General features: G+C 34.6%; 1 protein-coding gene across 1 annotated transcript; it reads right to left on the reverse strand.

Moving 5' to 3' along the window:
- Positions 1 to 3,084: 3,084 nt before the first annotated feature.
- On the reverse strand, positions 3,085 to 3,786 carry LOC132314196 (uncharacterized). Its single transcript, XM_059813089.1, has one exon. The coding sequence runs from the start codon at positions 3,784 to 3,786 to the stop codon at positions 3,085 to 3,087; it is 702 nt and encodes a 233-aa protein (XP_059669072.1).
- Between the last annotated feature and the right edge of the window lie 19,764 nt (positions 3,787 to 23,550).

Genomic DNA, 23,550 nt, shown 5'->3' on the forward strand with positions numbered 1-23,550 from the left:
ATAGGCAAAAAGAAGGCCTGGATTATTTTGATACATATTCACCAGTCACAAGAATAACATCCATTAGATTGTTACTAGCTATTGCAGCACTGCAAAACTTAGAAATACATCAAATGGATGTTAAGACTGCCTTCTTAAATGGTGAATTAGAGGAGGAAATCTATATGGAACAACCTGAAGGGTTTATAGTTCCAGGGAAAGAAAAGAAGGTGTGCAAACTTGTAAAATCCTTATATGGATTAAAACAAGCACCTAAACAATGGCATGAAAAATTTGACAAAGTGATGTTGTCAAATGGTTTTAAAATTAATGAGTGTGATAAATGTGTGTATGTGAAAAACACTCAAAATGGATATGTCATTGTGTGCCTATATGTGGATGATATGCTAATAATGGGTAGTAATGATGTTATAATCAAAACTACTAAAAAGATGTTGACCAAAAATTTTGATATGAAAGATTTAGGCATAGCAGATGTCATACTAGGAATTAAGATTTCTAGAACATCAGATGGTCTAGTATTATCTCAATCTCACTATATTGAGAAAATATTAGAAAATTTTAATAAAGGGGATAGTAGTCTTGTAAAGACTCCTGTTGATGTAAATCTTCATTTATCGAAAAATACTGGTCCTAGCATATCACAACTTGAGTATTCTCGCATTATAGGAAGCTTAATGTATTTGACGAATTGCACACGCCCAGACATAGCATACTCAGTTAATAAATTGAGTAGATATACTAGTAATCCAGGAAAGAACCATTGGACTGCAATAATTAGGGTTCTAAGGTATTTAAAATATACTATAAGTTATGGATTACATTATTCTAGATATCCAGCAGTACTTGAAGGATACAGTGATGCTAATTGGATATCAGATACTAAGGATTCTAAATCCACAAGTGGCTATGTCTTTACTATTGGAGGAGGTGCCATATCTTGGAAATCTTCAAAACAAACTTGTATTGCCAGATCCACTATGGAATCTGAATTTATTGCTTTGGATAAAGCAGGTGAAGAAGCTGAGTGGCTTCGTAATTTCTTAGAAGATATTCCAAATTGGCCTAAACCGGTGCCCGCTATATGTATACATTGTGATAGTCAATCAGCAATTGGAAGGGCACAAAGTAATATGTACAACGGTAAGTCTCGACATATACGTCGACGACATAATACCGTTAGACAATTGCTCTCAAGTGGGATAATCTCAATAGATTATATCAGGTCAAAAGATAATTTAGCGGATCCGTTTACAAAAGGTTTGACAAGAGAGCAAGTATATAGTTCATCGAGGGGAATGGGATTAAAGTCGAAAGCTAACGAGTCATCTTAATGGAAACCCAACCTAGTTGACTGGAGATCCCAAGATCTAGGTTCAAAGGGACAACACAAATTCTGAATGGCTCACCAGAAGCACTGGGAAGATTCAATCTTCTACCTATTTCTATGATGAGACAGTGTTACCTACAGCGATAAGTAGGATAAGCTATGCTTTTAATGACTCTTATACCTTGAAAATTCAAGTGGGGTATGGTAGGATACTCTTAATAAGAAGTCACCTATATGAGTGTGAAGTGGGGCCGCTTCTATGAGAACTTCTAAGGCTAAGTTTTCTGGAGCGCTCATGAAATACCAGGCGTTGTTCAGGGCCATATGAACACAACCGTGAGAACCGACTTTGTGTGGGAAGGAATTGTGTGTTTGCTATTGTCTTGGTTTACATCAATGGCTGAACAGTTCAAGACATAATGTTCACTGGTTAGCTAGTAAATCCGATAGTAATACACTAGGGAAGGTTCAAGGCCAAAAGCTACCTATCCCGATGCAGTAACTTTCCAATAGTACTCTCTATAGTGTCTGTATCTTCTCCTTTTGTAATCTGCGAAAATTTTCATTCATGTGGGGGATTGTTGGAAACGGCATTAGAAAACGCAAACTTTGGAAGGATTATTAAAAAGATTCCGCTAAGAATTTTTTGCGAATCTATTGATGAGCGCGTTCGTCTCTGCGAGGAGATGAACGTGGTATATTTATTTTCTCAAATCCGTTTCCGGGTGAATGAGAAATTGGCTCCAAAGTAAGTGATTTATAAAGCCTAAATGGGTGTGAATAAAGTGGGAAATGCTTGTCCCACATCGAAAAAGTAGCAAAGCAACCTTGAGTATATATATGTCTAGTATGGGATTTGGGTTTGGGCCCAAGGGCACCCAAGTTTTTAAGAGGGGGAGGACCTAGGCTAGCCTGGATCCGAACCAACTACCGCGCGCGCCGCCCGCCCGACCCGGTCCGGGCTAGGGCGGGGCGGGGCGGGACTTGATTGTGAAATGGGTTTAACTATTTACCCAGCACCAACAGTTTTTTAATTCTGATTGGTCAACAATGGTTGCACCCATTCAGAATAGGCACCAACAAGCCTATAAATACCCATCATTGGGTTCATTTCAATTTACACCAAATTCAGAAATATTCTTCTCTTCTTCTGAATTTCTTCTTTGTTCGGTTCAGCCACTGGTTTGGGTTCAACCTAAACTGGTTTGGATTGGGTTCGAACCTTGGTTTCCAAGTTTAGGTTCAATCCTGGTCTCCGAGTCTGAGTTCATCAGAGAGTACTACACCGAGCCGGTTCGCCTATTCCATTGGTTTGAAGTGCTACTACCAAAGGAAGAAAAGTCGTTGTATCCTGGGAGATAGACGCCGAAGAGTCCGTTAGCACCGTAGCGGGGCGTATCTGTCTTAAGGCTATAGAATTAAATTCTAGCCTCGACTTTATCAGATTCTTTTATAGTTTTATTTTCTTGATATTAAACCATATAAATATATATATATAGATTATTATAATAAATATTATATTTACAAAATAATATTTAAATAAATTATACTATAGTATATGATACATTATTTTTTTTTATTAACAGAAATTCATCAGTTCCTTGATCTTCTTCTCCGAACAAAGCATACACAATGGTTGCAATTTGAATGCGGAATTAAATGTGCTATCAGACCAACCAAAGCTCATATAAGCTTCCTTCTTCTTTTCCCAGGTGAGTTTACTATTAATCAACATTGAACGGACAGCCAATACGTTATGATACAGTTTTGGGATCAAAACCCATTTCCTTTACTGCATCGGCAGCCTCTTTGAACACATCAACTCTCAACAGTAGTGTGCCCACCTGCAACATGATCAGTCTTCCAATAAGGGATTCAGGCACACCATGAGCCCGCAAGGTGTAGATATTTGGCACCATAATTTTTTCAACTTTGTACAGAACCACACGGCTACATCGCTTAATAGCATAAATTAAATTCTCATTGGTCCTTAAGTATTGTTTAAGGAAATCACATGTGGGTTTGATTTGGTTTTCCAAACTGCTATTTAACACGTTACATGAACAAAGAACCCTAGGCAAGTCAGGTCCGACAAGACCTAAAGATGCAAAATAATCAATTTTGGGTCTCACAGTTCTCTCTGGATCAGCCAAAATTAAACCTGGCCAACAGGAAATTAGGCGAGAAATGTGATTTTCAGTGAAGCCATGCGACCTTAGGAGCTCAAGAACCGAGTCCGGTTTCTCAGTGCTCTTAATTTTGAGCTTCTTAGAAGCTGAAATGGCAGATTCTAAAGACAACCCACATGACTTTGTGAGGTAAGAGATCGTGACAGCTTGTTTCTCTGTGAAATTTGAGGTGTTTGCTATTGATTGTGTTTCAAAAAAACGAACAACTCTGTGTGTATTATGATTGATTCTGTGATGTATGAGAGTGTCGAATATGAAATGAAACATGGGTGAAATAGACCTACTGGATCTAAAAGCCATAGGGTTGAGCGATTTGAATGTTAGCCTCTATCCTGTGCTCGATCTTCGACAAGCATCAGGGAAAAACCTTAGCCCTAGGGCTGGAGAGTGATTCAGAAAAGCCCATTCCTTTTTGTGAGTTAGCTTAGCTCAGAGTGAGTTAAGTTAACGAGTCTTGAGCTATGAAAATTTAAAGTGGTGAGATGTAGAATTAGGTTATCATCGGCCCAATAAGAATATGAAATTCTAGCGCCTTGAAAATGGGTTCTCCTTGTATTAAAGCCCACGTTGATATAAATGTTATCCACCCTGCAACAAGCCACATTACCCACAATTTGGAGACTTACTACCATTATTAACATAAATTACTCTCAGCTCCCCTGAAGTTTGGGCTAATTACTTACATATGAATTTTTTTGTAAGAAATAACTTCAAACACCCCTTACTAAAACCCACATTCATACCCACCTTGAGTTTGAAAGGGATGTTAGATTATAAGTTTATCCCTTTACCTATCACATAAGTTTCTTGCATACTACAAATTATCATCAATGATTACACTTACCATATTATTATCTATAGGTTACTTGTTCATCACTCACCTAGTCCCAAACCTTCTCCTATAAATAGGCCGTTTATGTAACTCATTACATACAATACAATACAATACAATACAGAGTTCTATACTCTTTCTCTCTCTCTCTCTCTCTCTCTCTTTATTTTTAACAAGGAGATAGATTTCCCCGTGATAAAGACAATAATTATCATAGCATTATCATATGACATTTTCATTTTTCTCCAATAGATGAACAATAATTATCATAGCATTAGAGACCTAATTTTTTTTAAAATAAATAAATAATTATTGCTAGACAATGACTAAGAAAGTTGCATAACAGAACACAGAAGCTCATAGAAGTTCAATTACACTGTTTTTGTCTCATCCTTGTGTGTGTGTGTATATATTCATGTCCAGTTGTAAACTGGAGAGAGGGAACAAACCACGGATAGCTACATACTATATATATTACATATTATATAGTGCGTGTATGTGTGAAGAGAGAGATGATAAGAGAGAGGGGACGTACATGTTTGTGTGAACAAAAGGCAAAGGGTCTCTTTTTGCCCATGCTCGGTGCTCCTCGGCTGATAAAAAAGAAGAGAGGATTGCATATACTTATAAAAATGAAAAAATATATATAATTATTTTCTATGGAAACTAATAAAAGAGCCGGTCGGTATTATTACTGTTTTCTGTACCCATCATTAATTTAAGGGTGAATTATACTAACCTCCCATGAGGCTTGCCCTAATTACACATGGCATCAAACTTGTACATTTTGTTTCACTGTGCTCCCCTACCTTCAAAACAATTGCCTTTTTCATTCAAAATTTTTGTTGCAGTGGCCAAAATGCTCATCAAGTAAATGAAAAAGATGCAATATGTCATCAAATTAAGAAGCAATAATTTTGAGACACACAGTTTGTAAATATAATTAAATAATGCCAAATGAATCTCAAATGTAAATGAAAATGTGAGATATAAAATTTATAATTAGCAAATTTTTGTGTCAAAACGTATCCGATCGAGTTGTTACTTTGAGTCTTGATATCGAAAGTGAAACTACAAATGTTGTAACGTGCGAGCATACTTCGATTTGATGAGTACATCATTTACAATAGGTATGTGAATGGGGAACACTTGTGTTTTTTTTTAAAGTTGGGTACGAGAGTTTAGGTTGGAAATAGTAATCAACAAAATCCAACCGACTACATTTCATTTTAGAACCATTTGCATTTCTTGCACAAAAAACAGCTCTTAGGAAAAATCCAACCGGTTGCATTTTCAAGTAGAACCGGTTGCACTTTCTAAAGGAAAATGGGATTCAGTGAAAGTCAAACCGGTTGCACTTTGAAATAGATCCGGTTGCACTTTCTTGAATGTGTGAAAAATCAGATCTTGGTAACTTTTCAATTTCCTATTTTTACCCAAACTCTTGGAGAAGTTCTTATACAATTTTAAAACAACTTTCTATATATTTTAGAGACTCTCCAAGTATATATAAACTCTATTTCTCTCTTGATTAATTAGGGGTTTTAAAGATTGAAAATATTTTTGCTATTGAGAATTTTTTTAGAATATTTTTCTACAGAAAATCACCTTAATTGTTCTGTATATTTTTTTATACTTCAGAGCACACATTATTACAGGAGAGTGATCTTAGGGTAGTGATCTCTATTTGATCAGAGTTCAAGCATATTGAAGATTTAGTTAAATTTGTATATAAAAAGTAGGGTTTCTATTTGTCTTCATCAATTTAGATTTGAGAAAAGAAGAAAGCGATCGAGCTATCGCTATGAAGGGCTCAGAGCATTCACGAAGTGTTCGTGATCTACCAACAACCTTGCTACAAGGGTTGAGGAGTAAGCGTGTAGCCTGCAGCAATTGGATGGGGAGTCGCAAGTGTTGGGATTTATATGCCCTGGCATAACAAATTCCTGTTTGGATTAAAGTGACATATGTTCCTGACGTTTGTGAAATATTTATGTTTTATACAATTGGTGAATTCAATGTATTATATTTCGATTCATTATAGAATTAATAGTGTTCATTTGATTACAAGAGATATTTATATATATGTTTGTGATGGCAATCAATGCATGATATATAAATAGTAATCATAAATGGTTCATAGTCGGTAATTATGGATGGACTCATAATTAATTAAGATTTGAACTGGATCCGCGTTAGGTTGAGATATATTGCGAGAGCCGTCGTATGCAATTGCTCCCTATCACCGTCATGGCATTTGACTCTTAAGTATGAGAAAATTATAAACTCTTTTATTAATTAATAATTACTTTGATTTGTTCGGCGGATTCTTCGGGATCCTTAGACTGACACTTTGGGTAGCTATGTAATTAATAGTTAGAGGGTTATATTTTCAATATTTGCATCATTGCTACTTGTATTTATTTTGTATTGATTATGGTTGATCACAAAGGAAATTCGAAGGCCTTCGTGTATTTTTAGACAAAATGATTTATTATATATTTATTTATTTAAATTATTATTTTTGTCAAACAAATATTTTATTGTGATCGAGCCAGAAATAATCAAAGGTACCAAAATAAATATATTAACTAAGTAGTGTTTTTGACTAAATCTTAGTTTGAATCACATGCGCATATGGGGTAGTCTTGCACATGTGCGCTTGATATGGACAAGTAAGTTGGAAACAGATCATACGCATGATAGATTTGATAGCTACTCTAAAAGTCACTAGGACGGATTATTTTATGATCTCAATGATAAAAGTTGATTGTTTACACTCACTGTTTATCTATAGGAGAATCATATTATAAATCACATACCTAGTAGCATAGTGTTAGAGAATATGGTATGAGTACCAGATGTACCACATATGAACACACTTAGTATAGAGATTTAGAATTATAGATGAATTCCCTATTGATGCGTCAGCATCGTCTAGTACACAGATTCCTTCATCGATACATTGATGTAGTGGGAGGATAATTATCTAATCCGACAAAATAATGTTTTTAGGTGAGACCGTTATGGACATCCCTGTTAAACATGAGTTGGACCCAGTAAGCTACACGGAAGCGTGAACCGATATGGATACAGATCGTTTTGGCGAGTTACTATGAAATCAGAGTTGGAATCTATATATTCTAATAAATTCTGGGATCTTGTAGAACTTTTTAGTAGGGTGATTCCTATGGAAGGCAAGTTAATCTACAAAAAGATACCAGAAGATTTCTTAGTGAATAAATTATGAGTGTACAAGGGAATGTCATTATTTTTCTGATTTTATATATATTGATGATATCCTACTCGTATAGAATGATGTGGAAGGTTTGTCATCAATAAAGAGGTAGTTGTTCAATTACTTTTAAATGAAGGATTTTTCAAGATGTAAGCTATATTCCTAGGATCAAGCTTTTGCAAGATCAGGTTAAAAGGAAAATAGGCTTATCTTAATAATCCTACATTGATAAAGTTTTGACCAGGTTTGGTATGCATAACTCAAAGAATGAGTTCTTGTTTTATTAATATGGATTGCTCTCTCTAGTAAGTAGTTTTCCAAGACTAGCAGAGGAGACTGAGCAAATGAGACTTGAACTATATGCTTTGGCATATGGGAGTCTCATATATGCCATGGTCTATACTAAACAGGACATCCGCTACATAGTAGGGATAGTCAGTAAAGATCAGTCCAATACTGGACTTGACAACTAGTCTGTTGTGAAAAATATCATTAAGTACCTAAGGATAATCAATGATATCATACTCATTTATGGATGTGATGATATGGTCCTAGTCAGGTATGCTAGTTCTGATTTTCAATCAGAAGTAGATACTATGAGGTTCATGACTTAGTGTATGTTCACTTAATGGAAGGGAAATCAGTTGGTAGATTATTAAGCAGATTTCAACTGCTGACTCAAACCTGCAGGTGGAATATATTGCAGCCTTAAAGGCGGCAAAAGAAGCCTATTGGTTTGATCTCACTGATTTAGAGGTTGTGGAGCATACTAGCCTGCCTATCGAGTTATATTGCGACAATAGTGCAGAAATAGTCCAAACCAATGACCCAAGGTTCCATAGATGAACAAAATACACTAATAGGAAGTATCATGTTCTACATGATATTGTCCGGCAAGAAAATGTACTTGTGGCTAAAACATTGCATTGGAACACAACTTTGTTGATCCATTAACAAAGGTGTCGTCGATCAATAGTTTTGATCAACACCTGGATAACATTGGAGTTAGATGCAATTTGAATTGGCTATGAGGAAAATGTACTTGTGGCTAGAACATTGCATTGGAACACAACTTTGTTGATCCATTATCAAAGGTGCTATTGATCAATAATTTTGATCATCATCTGGATAACATTGTAGTTAGGTGCAATTTGAATTGGCTATGAGGGCAAGTGGGAGCTATTGGGATTTATATGCCCTGGCATAGCAAATTCCTGTTTGGATTAAAGTGACATATGTTCCTGACGTTTATGAAATATTTATGTTTTATACAATTGGTGAATTCAATGCATTATATTTCGATTCATTATAGAATTGATAGTGTTCATTTGATTACAAGAGATATTTATATATATGTTTGTGATGGCAATCAATGCATGATATATAAATAGTAATCATAAATGGTTCATAGTCGGTAATTATGGATGGACTCATAATTAATTAAGATTTGAACTGGATCCGCGTTAGGTTGAGATATATTGCCAGAGCCGTCGTATGCAATTGCTCCCTATCACCGTCATGGCATTTGACTCTTAAGTATGAGAAAATTATAAACTCTTTTATTAATTAATAATTACTTTGATTTGTTCGGCGGATTCTTCGGGATCCTTAGACTGACACTTTGGGTAGTTATGTAATTAATAGTTAGAGAGTTATATTTTCAATATTTGCATCATTGCTACTTGTATTTATTTTGTATTGATTATGGTTGATCACAAAGGAAATTCGAAGGCCTTCGTGTATTTTTAGACAAAATAATTTATTATATATTTATTTATTTAAATTATTATTTTTGTCAAACAAATGTTTTATTGTGATCGAGCCAGAAATAATCAAAGGTACCAAAATAAATATATTAATTAGGTAGTCGGATTGATGGCTTTATTTATCCGATAACTAATTATGCATAGAGGGGTCAAAGTGCAATATTGACTTAGAGGTTATTTATTATTTAATTGGAGTTCAATTAATTTCTTTTAGTGGAGTAGAAATTAATTTATGAATTAATTGAATTGGGTCCATGGACCGGGCCAATTATTAATTCGTTGTAGCCAATAAAATAATAGGCCCAATGGATTCTCACTCATAGCCCAACTTGATATTGGAATCATATTAGATTTGAGACATATGAATTAGAGATTGAGAAGGATTTGTTGTTTCCTTTTCTTTACCTTTATGTTGCCTATAAATATACATGGTCTATGTATATTTTAGGGGTGATTTTTGGAAGAAGAAAAAAGGAATAAATTTTCTCTTTCTACAAAAAATTAGGGTTAGTGTTCTCATCTAATGGAGGCTCCCACAAGCCTAGTTTTTCAAGGTCATTCATGGAGGCATATGAGTGATTCCTAAAGGCAAAACAATTATCAAGAAGATGGAGATCCATGGAGAATGCATCTTGCTAAGAGATCTACAATAAGTGAGAACATTCACTTTAGAGAAGAGATCTAAGGTTTACTCAAACCTTGATGTAAGTATTCAATCTTTTAATTGAATGATACATCATGTTTTATTTTTGCATAAAACTTGTCTCTAAGTAATGAATCAAGATTTATGAATTTAAATCCCTCGAAAAGTTTTTAAAACTAGCACGTTTCCCAACAACAAGAGTAAGCTTGGAATGTTCAGCAACTAGTTCTTAGTAAAGCAAAGTGGGTGTGAGCCTAAGTCAATGTCTATTATACTTTGCTTCCAAGTTAGTGGATTGTTTCGCTCGAGGCTGCGAAAGTCTTCATGGTTTTCATATCGGTATTGCGTCGACCCTTTAGGCGTCTAAACAAACGACGGCCGCTATTATGCTGCAATAGGATATAGCAGCAATTTTTTCAACTTTTAGAGGTGGTTTCAACTGTTGCTATAGGTCAGTTTGGTTGCAGTGCTCACCACCTTGGCAAAATAGCTTTGAGATATACGACTGGACTTCTATTTGTTCAGGGGTTGCCTGAATTCATTTGTGAAGAAGTTGGTATTGATGTATTATCCAAAATCGATTTATATAATATGTATTCTTGCCTTGAAAAACAAAGTGTTATTTCTCTATTTCTTTAACATTTTGTTTTTTTCTTCATAAAAGGTCTCAATAAAGCACTTAAAGTTTCAGAACTATTTGATATATATACTTTAGTTCTTTCATTTATAGACACACTTATTGTATATATGAGTTTCTTGTCAACGACAAAAAAAAATTTTCAAAAAAATTTATAACTCTTATATCATTTCAATGTTTATACACCAAGTGACCATACTTTTTTATATTTCAAATCAAAAAATAAGGTTTTTGCCTTGATTAAAAGAATTTACATTAATGTGTTCCATTAAAAGCCTAATTGAAGGTTAATTTTAGTTTTTGATTCTTCAAATTCTTTAATATTTTAAATTACACTTCAGTGTATAGCCTTCGTGGTCATTGCCTTGATAAAAAGAATTTACAGTAATGTTGTTCCATTAAAAGTTTAATTTTAATTTTTTACTCTTCAAATTCTGTAACGTTTTAGATTTCATAGAGTGAATTGATTTTTTATTTTATTTTTATTTTTTGTGAATTCTTCGAATTTATGTTTTTTGAATTCTTTTTTTCAGGTTAAGATTTTTTATAATATAAAATATTTATTTTTTCACGTGCATCCCACGTGGATTATACCAGTATATATATATATATATATATATATCAAAATGTCCTGTTTGGAATTGAATTCAAGTTATTGAATTATATTAGGGTTTGTATCCTATAGGCTACAGTAATATATAAGTTTTGCGATTTTTACTTTTAAAATACCAAAAAACAAAACTGCCAAATAAACAGTCATCTAAATTCAGATACTAATTCACTAATTATATTTGTGATCGATGTTCAGCAATTTACTAAAAATAAAAATAAAAATAACATTAAAAACTACGATATTAAAAAGTTTAGCTCCCCATAAGGAACACCAATCGATGAATGTTCACAACTCATGAGAAAATTTTTAGTCACTAAGATGAATTTAGAAACAGAAATCACCAAGATGTCCAACTTTTTAGCCAAATTAACATGTTTTAATTCAGTGGCTCTGGAAAAGTGAACCATTTGATTGCCTTTCACCTATCTAGTTCAGATTTTAATTCAATTTAAAAAATTAGCACACAATCAATGTTCTTCTAGGGTGCCCAACGGCCATCTAAATAAATTAAATAATTGAGTTGAAAATTCTATAAATAGACAAGAGATATTATTGGATCACAAGACTCTTGGTATAATAATATTAAAAAATGAATAATCAAAAAATGATTACCGAGTACATATTTTCTACTACAATTTATATATATATATATATATATATATATATATATATATATTTTGTTAAAGACTGTCCCACTTACATAATTTTTTGGGTTTGTGCGAAGTATCAAATATTAACTAATTTTTTTTTTTCTTAGTTGGTACTCACACACACATGTCTTTTCTGATTCTTGAACCCCAGAATTTCCTTTGAAAAATAAGAGACCGATACCGCTAGATCACTAGCCGTTGGTATTAAATATTAACTAATTACTATCTTAAAAATCTTATGCTTAATTTCAAGTGTTTAGTCTCCTATTTTATAAGGCCAAAAGTGCTTATAAGACAACTAATGAGTTAATGGAAACAATGGATTCAATCTATTGTCCCAAATAATAATAATAATAATAATATATTTTAAATTTTTTTATTTAAGTTTTTTGTCATTGGCAAGAACTTACATATACTATTCACACACTTACTTTGCTTTTTTAGACACTTAAACACTCACGGTCTATTTTGAAAGGTAAAGAAGAATCACAAGATTCTTGGTATAATAATAAGAAATAAAAAATTAAAAAATATGTATTACGAGAGTACATATTTTCTACTCTTTTTTTTTTTTTGGGTTGGGGCGGGGGTTGGAAAGTGAACCATTTTTCATGACCTATCTCATTAGAATTTTAATTCAGTTACAACGTACCCACCACCTTCCTCGATCAATGGTCTTATGGGGTAGCTAAATAGTTGATTTCAAAACACTATATATAGACATATAATTCAACAAGTTATTCACTGCCATCTTTTTAGACGTTCATAAATTTATTCTTTTCAGCCTGAAATATCACAGGCCGAAGTGGAGTCAATTTCAGAACTCAGGAAGGATCTTGAGGAAGTGAAAATGGAGGAAAATGAAGACAGAATTAGCAACTTGCCGCGTTGCCTTCTTGAACAAATCCTCTCTTCTCTTCCAACGACCAAATGGAAGTGTCTTTGGACTTCCATCACTAATCTCGACTTCGATGATTGTGAGGTGGGAGGGAAATCTATAACTCAACAGATGAATAGAATGTGAAATTAAACGAGCTTCGTCAATTTTGTCAATAGAGTTCTAATGCGTAATGTATCAGATTTTCAGAAATTTAGTCTGAGATGCAGTCGGGCTTATGATGTTTCACATCTTAATGCATGGATTTCTACCGCGCTATCACGTAATGTGCGTGAACTTCATATTTTCTACCAAATGAGAGGCAACAATGGGAACTACAATGGGCTGCCTCGTGAGCTTTTTACTTGTAGTACAAGTCTGGTGCTTCTTGAACTCTCTGCTGGAATTGTTCTCAATTTCCCTACTTTGGGGTGTCTACCGAGTCTTAAAATTCACCGTATTTATTCAATTCAATTTGTGGATGATGACTCAATTTATAGGCTCTTTTCCAGCTGCCCTCTGCTTGAAGAATTGTTTATAAAGAGTGATGGTTGGAAAAATGATATTAGTGTTTTTAACATTTCTGCCCCATCTCTTATGAAATAAAAGAATTACGCATTACAGTGCTGGCACGTACGGGGTGCACAAGTATGTGGTTAATGCACTGAATCTTCAAGATTTTGTATCCGACGTACGACTAAGTAGCAAAAGACTATTCAGTGAATACATTACATGCCCTTGTCAATGCCAACATCACTTTAAATCCAACTCGCAACCATGTTCATGATCGATCTGTGGACGTGCTTGTTGCTGAATTTCTTCAAGCAATATCTAAGGTTCAGTGTCTTAGTTTATCGGCCGGTTCAATGAAGGTTAGCTCGTTCTATTTTTCATCATTTCTTCTTCTTCGTCTTTATTTATATATGCCCAAATGTTCTTTCTAGACTTTAATTAATAATTTCTTTTCCTTGTTTTTTTCTTTCATGAAGACCTTTCAGTCATGCAGGGTTACCCTGCCAAAGTTTGAACATTTGACTCATTTGAAGCTTGCGGATCAATGTGTTGAATGGAAATTCATTCTGGACTTTCTTGAAAGCATGCCACAATTGGAATCCCTTGATATTTTGAGGGAAAAACACTATTTGTCTGGATTAATTCACTCTATACTTGTGCAATTCAATTTGACTTCCTTTTTTTCCTTTATTATTATTATTATTATTATTATTATGTTATTTATTTATTTTATTTTTCCGCATGTAGATCCCATGTAGATCTATCAATACTCTTGCTGGCTTCCTCAGCCAAAGTTCGAACATTTGAGTTATTTGGAGCTTTTCCATTCGCAATTATGTTGAATGGAAATTCGTTCCGGATTTTCTTGCCAGCTCGCCACAACTGGAAACTCTTATTTTTAGGGTAAAACTAACAGTCTTGATTAATTTATCTGTGTAATTAAATTTGAGATGTTACTACTAATAATTTCTTATTTAATTAGGGTCTTAAATTCGATGCTGGAGAGGATGAATTCTATGATGAAGAGGAATTTGATGATGGAGAGGATGAATTCTATGATGAAGAGGAAAATCAGGCTACGTGGCGTTAGTATCCACCTCAGAATGTGCCTTCTTGTTTGTTGTTTAACCTAAAGAATGTTGAAATTAATTTATTTCAATGGGAGAGTGATGATCTGAAAATGGTGGAGTATTTCTTGAAGAATTCAGTAGTTTTGGAGAAACTGACCATTCTTAATTATTTTTGCAAAAGAGTTTTGCAAAAAGTTTTTGATGTTACCAAGGGGCTCCAAGATGTGTCAAGTCGAGGTTTCATTTTCTTGTGTTGCCTTGTTAGAAGAATTTCTTGGTAGCACTTTTGCTATATTTGAAGGGAGTTGTCATCAAGGTTGTTAAAATCGAGATTCTAAGTAGAATCGTTTTGGATTCTGTAGAATCGGAATCGTAGAATTGGATCGTAAATCGTTAAATTCTACCAAATTAATAAAAATACAATTCAAACTAACTTTTTCAACAAAAATTATTTTCAAAATAAATAAAAAATAAGCCAAACACACAAATATATATATAAAAGAATAATTTCATATAAAATTATTAACAATTTCTTTTAAAATTTAATTTATTTAGTTTTTGGAATGTAAGACAAATTTTATATAAATGTAAATATTACATTGGGCTTCAAAAACTTAAAGTTTGCAAAGCCCGTTTGGCCCAGCTGTATAACAGAACAAATAGAGCCCAAGAGAAGTACAAGGCCCAAGACCAATCTTTTTTAGGCAAGTCTCAACTTGCCCATCTGTAGAGAGTGAAATTCCCTAGCCGGCGCAGACGAACTGAAGAGACCAAAATTCCCCTGTTGCAATTCCACAGCGGCAACGGCTGCGGCAACTCCTATTGTCTTTTTCAAGTAAGCTCTCTTAGCCTCTTGTTCCCTCTCTCCTCCTCCTCTGCTTCTTCGTCACCAAAACCCTAGCATTCTTTTTGTCCTCGGCATCTTTTCTCTTCTCAGAGCTGTGCTAGAGGATACGAAAGAGATGGAATTGTTGCACTGTGGTAATCGATTTAGGGTTTCTTCACAACTCTTAAACTCAAAAAAAGGCCGTAATCGTGGATAATTCAGAATCGTTGGAATCGTATAAAATCGTACGATTCCACGGTTTTATGTACGATTCCGGCGATTCAACTCACGATTCTGCCAAAGCCACGATTTTCCTGCGATTTGGATCGATTTGGGCATTTGGATCGTAAAATCGCATGATTCTACGAGTTAGAATCGCGATTTTAACAACCATGGTTGTCATGCTTAAGAACTTATTAGACAAATAGAGAAGTACTTCTTCTATTCAGTTATTTAGGTTCGGTTTGGTAACTATGTTTTATAAGCAAAAGTAAAAGCTGTGTTACTATGCTGGAGTAGTTGCAGCATAAATTCCATGTCCAACTCATTTTATGCAATTACATTTTTATTTATTTTCGTGACCTTGGTTCAGACGGGCTTTTCAAGGGAATCAATATATATTTACCTTTTTGCCTACAACAATTATATATAAAAAATAAAAATAATAAATAATAATAAAAATAAATCAAATAAATTCCTGTCTTCAACTAGATCATCCACTTTGAATACTGTTTATTCCATTATTTTTGACCCAGTGGAAATGCGACATGTGACGAGTTCCAATGGAACTTATCACACTGAATCACAACTCTAATAAATTATTATTGGAAGCTATGCAATATTATGTAGTAATTGAAATCAAAGACAAGTGGGCCAATATAATCCTACCATGTGGGGTTTTCTATTTTTAAAGGAAAGAGGTGAGTCCTAGACTTGCCATCTTTAAAACAAGGGCCCACATCTTCCTGTATGGAATGAGTTTTACTACATATGGTGAGTTCTACTGAGCTTACTATGGTATTTACTGCTATGGATCAATTCTTTTAAGGGATTGTTATCTTACCAAATATGGTAAGACCAAAGTTGGTTTAGCCAAAAAAAAAAGGAAAACGTGGGGTTGATTCTCTCCTTAATTTTAGGAGACTTCATTTAGCCAAGTCAATCAATGTTACTTAAAGGGAGGAGACGTGGGAGTTTAATTTCTATATATATATATATTTATCAGATTTGGCCCACGATGAAGTAATTGTTGTGAGGAAGGAATCCATGGCGCCATGGGTTCTAAATGAGGCAAAGCTGAAGGGAAGCTGCTAAAATTAAGGAGACGTGATTGTCCAATATGGAGGATGATATATCTATTCATGGAAGGAACAACCCATGATAAAAGCTAAAATCAAGGAGGTGTTGTCTACATAAGAAAAGGGTGTGGGATGATTTGTATCCATATATATATATATATATATATATATATATATATATATATATGTCAGATATAGTCCATAATGAAGAAAATGCTGAAATTCAGGAGGCCATGATGTTATGGAAGATTCAAGAAGGAAAGTTCAGTTAAAAGAGGGGAACGTGGGTCTACAATAATTCTTATATACACTCATGTATATATGGAATTAGAGGAAGAGAAGGAGTTTAAAAAAGGAGGAGATTATAAGACTCATGGGACACTTGGCTAAATAAGGATACGATAGTTGAATGTGGTGGTATTTCATGCAACTGCTACTACCAACTGAAGGGAAGTTATCGTAAAGCATGGAGGGCAAGTCTAGTTAAATCGTGTCTAGAGGGAGAGATATTTACGGCAGGGAGAAGAAAAACATGGAGACGTGGGACACATGTCAACCTATGGAGAAACCAAGTGGAAAATATATTGCAAGAACTATCCATAAACTGAGATCATGGAGGATATAGCTGAAGTCTGCAACAGAGAAGAGAAAGATGGAAGTTACAACTGCCAAGAGATCATGGGGCACATGGCAGTCCAGAATCTGGCCACGTGGAAATCGCTGGAGCTACCACATCAAGCTGCTGCATGCATGGAAAACTCTATAAATAAAGTACTTAGAGCTAGTTTGCAAACCCTGTTCAACACACACAACCAACAGCACTTCAATTTCTTTACATTCATGTATCTTTACATTCATGTAATGCACTTTCAATATGTTTAATTCAAGTTTTGCACTTATTATTCCTACTTTCCAGCACTTTACTTTGAAGTCATGCACTTTCAATATAACTTTCCTTTCCACTAGCCATAATTTAGTCCGAAAGTCCTTTTCCAAGGCAAAAAGAACCTTTAAAGGTGGTAATTCCAGTCCTTCATACAATCGCCTGATCCCTACAATCTCCTACTGGATAGTTGTTCGGATATCCACTTTGGAACGACAGTAGTTTCTGGCATGCCCGACGTTCACCCTCCATTCCGCACTTGGAAAGGACTCCGGTTTTTAGGAGCCGAACACATACCATGAAGCCTTGTCTTTATTATAAAACCATATTAATTTATCAAAGACTCAAGATCGAGGTATCAAGGAACCAAGATTAATACCAACCCTCTATAGAAGACTAATGGTACAATGCTCGGTTGATTTTTTTTGTGATTGTAATAGTTACAATTATTGTCTAACAAGAACTTTTGTCAATGTCAAATAATAATACAATCTCTCCCCTTCCGAAATGTTTAACTCAATATTTGTCACATCAGCGGTGTCAAAAATTGATTGACATGATTATAATAAGTTACAAGTTAGAGATAAAGAATAGAAATGGTTAAAATGTTGACGAAGTTCCTTGGACATGGTTAGAATATCATTTGTTTAACTCAACAAAATAATTAAGAGCACACTTGGTCTGGTATTAAGAAATTTCCACTAAACCATGAGTTTTTTCCTAGATCACTTGAGAAGAGCTTCTTGGAAAAGCTAGTTCTCTTTTAAAGACACGTCTTCATCAACTGGTTAAAAAAAAAAAAAAAAAGTGAAAGGTTTGTTTGATGCAGGGTTCATTCATTATATGTGTGGTGTTCATGAGATAACTGAATTTTTAGTTCAAATCGAGTTTGAAGATTTAACAAGCTTCATGATAAATACCATGGATCTATTTTCATAATATCGATCTTGAATTATGTGACTTAATTTGTAAAAGAAAGAGTTGTAATCAAAGTGAGTTTTAAGAATATCCAAAATTTACAAAAAAATAAAAAAATTATAATTTAAATTAGGGTTTTATTTTCATTTGTGCATTGATAAAGCTAAGATTGTAAACACGAAAGAAATATATAATCAAAATTAAGGTTTCAGTTGGGATTGTGTGATGATAATAATAATAACAACAACAACAACAACAACAACAATAATAATAATAATCTCATGTAAAAGTAGCAAGGATAAGGTTTTTTTCAAAAAAAAAAATTTGGCAAGAAATTCCTAAAATTGACACTCAGCAACTAATGTTTGGGCATAGATTATCTCTAGGCTTGTGTGGGCTTAGTTGGTCTATCTGGACTTGGCTAGGCTAATCCTGTTTGGATTTCTTTATATGATCCATGTATTGGCCTTCCAGCCTCTTTTTGTACAATTTACTTTTTCATAGATATTGTTCGGCTCCTAAAAACTGTGGTCTTTTCCAAGTGTGGAAAGGAGGGTGAATTGCGGGCATGCCAGGAACTGCTGTCGTTTCAAAGTGAGTATCCGAACAATTATCCAGTAGGAGATTGTAGGGATCAAAAGACTGTACGAAGGACTGGAATTACCACATTCGGAGGTTCTTTTTGCCTTAAAAAAAGACTTCTGGACTACTTCTCTATGGCTAGTGGAAAGAAAAACGGTATTAAAAGTGCAGGACTTCAATGTAAGGTGCTGGAAAGTAGGAATTATAAGTGCATGACTTGAATTAAACATATTGAAGGTGTATTACATGAATGTAAAGAGACATGAAATGTAATTGAAAGATAATGTGCTGTTTATTGTGTGAACAGGGTTTGTAAACTAGCTCTAAGTGCTCTATTTATAGAGCTCTTCCATGCATGTAGCAGCTTGATGTGGTAGCTTCGGCAACTTCCATCTGGCTTGACTTTGAACTGCCAAGTATCCCATTCTTTTGGCAGTTGTAACCTCCTTCTTCTATCTTCTTCCTTCTCTTGGTTTCTTCCGAGCATATCTTCATGGTATATCTCCCACGATTTCAAGTTGTACATAACTCTGAACTGAATTTTCCACTTGTCCTTTTCACAAAGTTACACATGTCCCACTCTTGCTTGCTCTTCTTTCTTCTGCCGTAGATTTCTTCTCCAAATCAAACACGATTTCATCATCTTAGTCCTGTTATCCATAATTTAAGACAACTGCTTTCAGTTAGTGGCGATGATAGCATGAAGCACCGCCACTTTCAACCAAAGTATTTTTGTTCAGCCAAGTGTCCCACGTTTTCCAAGGTCTTTCCTTCTGCAGATATTTCATTCACGTATAACTCCATATATATCATACATATATGGAAGTTATTTGCAGACCCACATTGCCCTTTTCCTTAGTAACCTCTCGTTTTGGACTTTCTAATTTAACCTTGGCTTTCATGGCATCATGGACCCAAGACTTCAGTAATCTTCTCATCATGGGTTGTATCTGATACAATATATATATATATATATATATATATATATATATATAGATAAGCCACTACCCACGTTCCTTTTCCTTCTAGGTAACTTCCCCACTTTTAGACTTTCCTGTTTGATCGTGGCTTCCATGACGGCATGGTCGCATGATTTTAGCGATTTCTTCAACGTGGGTTGTATTCCAGCATATATATATATATATATATATATATATATATATATATATATATATCACTCGCTTCCCTACTTGTTTGCAACTCGGTGTCTTGACCTAGCCAAACAGTTATTGAAATCTCCTACAATCTAGGAGATAATTCAGCCCACGTTCTCCTTCTTCTAGCTTTGGTCAACTTTAAGTCTTGCCACCTTCCTATTCTTTTAGTTTATTATGCATATCATTTAAAGTTGGTAAGTCCTATTAAGACTCACCACTTCCCCTTTTAATCAATAATTCCACATGGTAGAATTTAACTGGACCAATTATTCTTAGCCCTCATATGCAACCACATAATCTCAATAAACTGAATAGAATTTTACTAAGGTTATGATCTGGCATGGTAAGTTCCATTGGAACTCACCGCACACCCCCTCTTTATTGGTAGATCGTATTCAATCTTCCTTTAACAATTCCACCTCACATGTTCCTCTTTTAGATATTGAAAATACCAATCTAGTGTAGCAAGTTCATTGGAACTCGCCGCATGTCGTCTTTCCATTGGGCCGAAAATAATAGAGTAAACATATGCCCCCCAAATTCCATGCCGTGTGAAACAAATTGATGACAAGGCATACGATTTGAATTTCGCCATCATGACTCACTTAAATTTTAAGGTAATCAAAACTGGTTTATCAACTTCCATCACTTCAAACAGGTGACTCCTTGGTTCCTTCCATATCAATATCACTTACCGCCAATTTCAAAAGTGCTATATATTCCAAGAAAATCTCATTTATTTAAGGTTCATAACCAATCGTCTCTTTAAAATCCTATCACTTCTTTCTTTCAAATTTTGAAAACTTTCCAAACAACTCCCTAACAAGTCGTCCTTGGATTGGGCATTTAAAATAATCATGAAGAGTTTCTGCATATCACACGGCTGTCTCCTCAATTTCCTCCATGTCAATCTCACTTGCCGCCAATTTCAAAAGGGATTCCGTATCTCAATAGGAGTCTTATCCATTTATAGCAAAAACATCTTAATCCTCATTACTTTCCTTTGGAATTTTAAACTTTCCAACCACCAACCTTAAAAGCCTTTCCTCTTTTCTGATTCCTTCTCTGCCTATATATATGTGCATCTACTTCTATCCTTATCATCTAACGCCTAAAACCTTTTTCTCTCTTCCTCTTTCTTCTCCTCCAACCAAACCCTAAAGTAACAAACCCAACTTTTGTGGAATTCACGAGTCATGGCTCCTGCCAAAGTCAAGAAACCTTCCAAGCAAGTTCATCCCTTCCAGCTCCTTCAACTCAACCCAAACTAAAACCTAAAGCCCTAGTCATCAAGTTCAATTACTTTTGAAATCCTTGATGGGCTTCATCTTGAACCCTCGGTGTCCTTTAAAGATTCTTCAGTTGGGCTTGGACCAGCCTTTGCAGGTGTGGCCCCTTCCGAGTTGGCAGAGTTCTATCTTTCTGGTACGTCCCCTCTTCCCTTTGATTAAGAGTTCCTTCTTATTTCAAAGAAGGGAAAAAAAGTAAAGACCTGCTTCAGTATAAAGAATTAGCCACTATACCGCTCCTTTTGGACTTCTTGGGTGAGCCGTTTTTCCAAAGACGAAAAGATTTCCTCACAATGGAGAAGATAATGAATCTTTGACATTATCCAGATTAGTAAGGCCTCCATCATACTTGACCCAAATCTCCTCTTTTCAGCCCTTTTCTTTTGGTTCACAACTACGAATGCCCTCCACCTGAAATGTGGAATGATGTCTCCTACTCCAAGAGATATTTGTTGCATTACCGGCCTTAAACCCCATGGAGATGATGTTAGTGCCACTCTCTTCTTTGACCAATTCCCTTTTCCTACCAAAACTACTGGCAGTAAGAAATTCATTTCCTCCCACCTTCCTTTCATCAAGTATTACAAGAAAACTGGCAAGTCGAAGAGGACGAGCACATAGCTTTCCTGATCTGTTGGCTTTCTAGCTATTTGCTATGCGTTCTATCTAGCCAAGTTACCAAGGACTTTGTTCAGGTTGCCATATCCTTAGCCAGGAATGGAGATTTGGCAAAGGCTCCTCTCGTGCTCTCCTATCTGTATAGAGGTCTGAATGACCTCCTTGCTTCCAAATTCTCAAGATTCAAGACCCTTTCTAGTTATTCCAGATATGGCTTAAGGTATATTTCTAGTTATAACAATGCATTCACCTAAGTTGTCATTCATCAAACCATTCAATAAGTGCAAACCATATTTATCAAACCATTTAACTATAGCAATTAATATCTTACTAATAAGCGTTCACTAAACATAAAGCATCGGTGTAAGTCGTGGAATTGCTCTTGCAATCAAATTAATTACTATCCCAAGAAGCCCCATGCTTGTTAAACAAAAAATGTGTATCATCATGAACTAAAAACCTTGGATCCACATCGCAAGACTCCGCCCAAATCCATAACCTAAATTTTCCTTCTCTTCTTCACCTTCCATGCTCACTATTTGTTGAAATTATCGATAAAGAAATTTAGATTAAAAAAAAGAACTTTTTATCAATAAAGAGATTTATTCAATTTAAACTCAATCTGCGAACTTTTTATTATGAGAGAAGGACAATCATAAGAGATTGAAAAAAATGTAGCAACCAAACATCATGTTACATAGGGAATTTTTTTAATTTTATTTTAAGAGATTAGAAATTAGATATTCCTTAACACACTGTTCAATCAGGTTTCTACAATTTCTAGCTAGAACAAGTGAACTCCACGATTCTAAAAAAAATTATAAATCTAAAGTTACATTATATTCGTTTGGACACACTCATTTTCGATTATCCGTGTAGTGTTTGCAACAAAAAATAAAAATAAAGAGTAGTGGTACGAGGCCCAAAAATCGGACTAATAAATTGAACTTCATTTATATGGGAGGAGAATGACTCATAGTGAGGTGAAATTGGTTTAGTCCAAATGCTATTAATTACCTAAAAATAAATACTAATATATTAAATATTTTCTACTATCTGTTAGTTCATTTATTTAATTTTTTTGGTACCCAACATAAATTATTGATGAGACAAAACGTCTCATTCACATTCATTACGGGGTAGATTAAACGAAGAAGTCCAACTTTTTAGTCAAATTAAGGTATACATCAATTCGGTGGCTCTTGAAAAGTGAACCATGTGAGTGCCTTTTCATCTATGTATTTGATTCGAATTTTAATTCAATTTCGAAAATTAGCACACAAAAACCCACCCCCTTCCACAATCAATGTTCTTCTGGGGTACCCAACGGATAGCTAAATAGTTGAGTTCAAAACTCTCTCTATATATATACACATAACTCTACAAGTTCTTCATTGTCATCTTTTTAGCAGTTCTTAAATTTCATCTTTTCAGCAAGAGAGTCACAGCAGTGATGGATTCAATTTCAAAACTACGGAAGGATTCTAAGAGTGTGAAGGTGGAGGAAAATGAAGATAGAATAGCAACTTACCAAACATTCTTATCAAACATATCCTCTCTTTTCTTCCGACCAATGTTCTTCTAGGTAGCTAAATAGTTGAGTTCAAAACTCTATATACAG

This window comes from Cornus florida, unplaced genomic scaffold (genome assembly GCF_030987335.1).
Source record: "Cornus florida cultivar Cherokee Brave unplaced genomic scaffold, ASM3098733v1 CherokeeBrave_3.0.0_Hap2_Chr06, whole genome shotgun sequence".
Taxonomy (NCBI): Eukaryota; Viridiplantae; Streptophyta; class Magnoliopsida; order Cornales; family Cornaceae; genus Cornus; species Cornus florida.

Coding starts and splice junctions, on each gene's coding strand:
- LOC132314196 (XM_059813089.1), bottom strand. CDS start 3,786: ATGTTTCATTTCATATTCGACACTCTCATACATCACAGAATCAATCAT.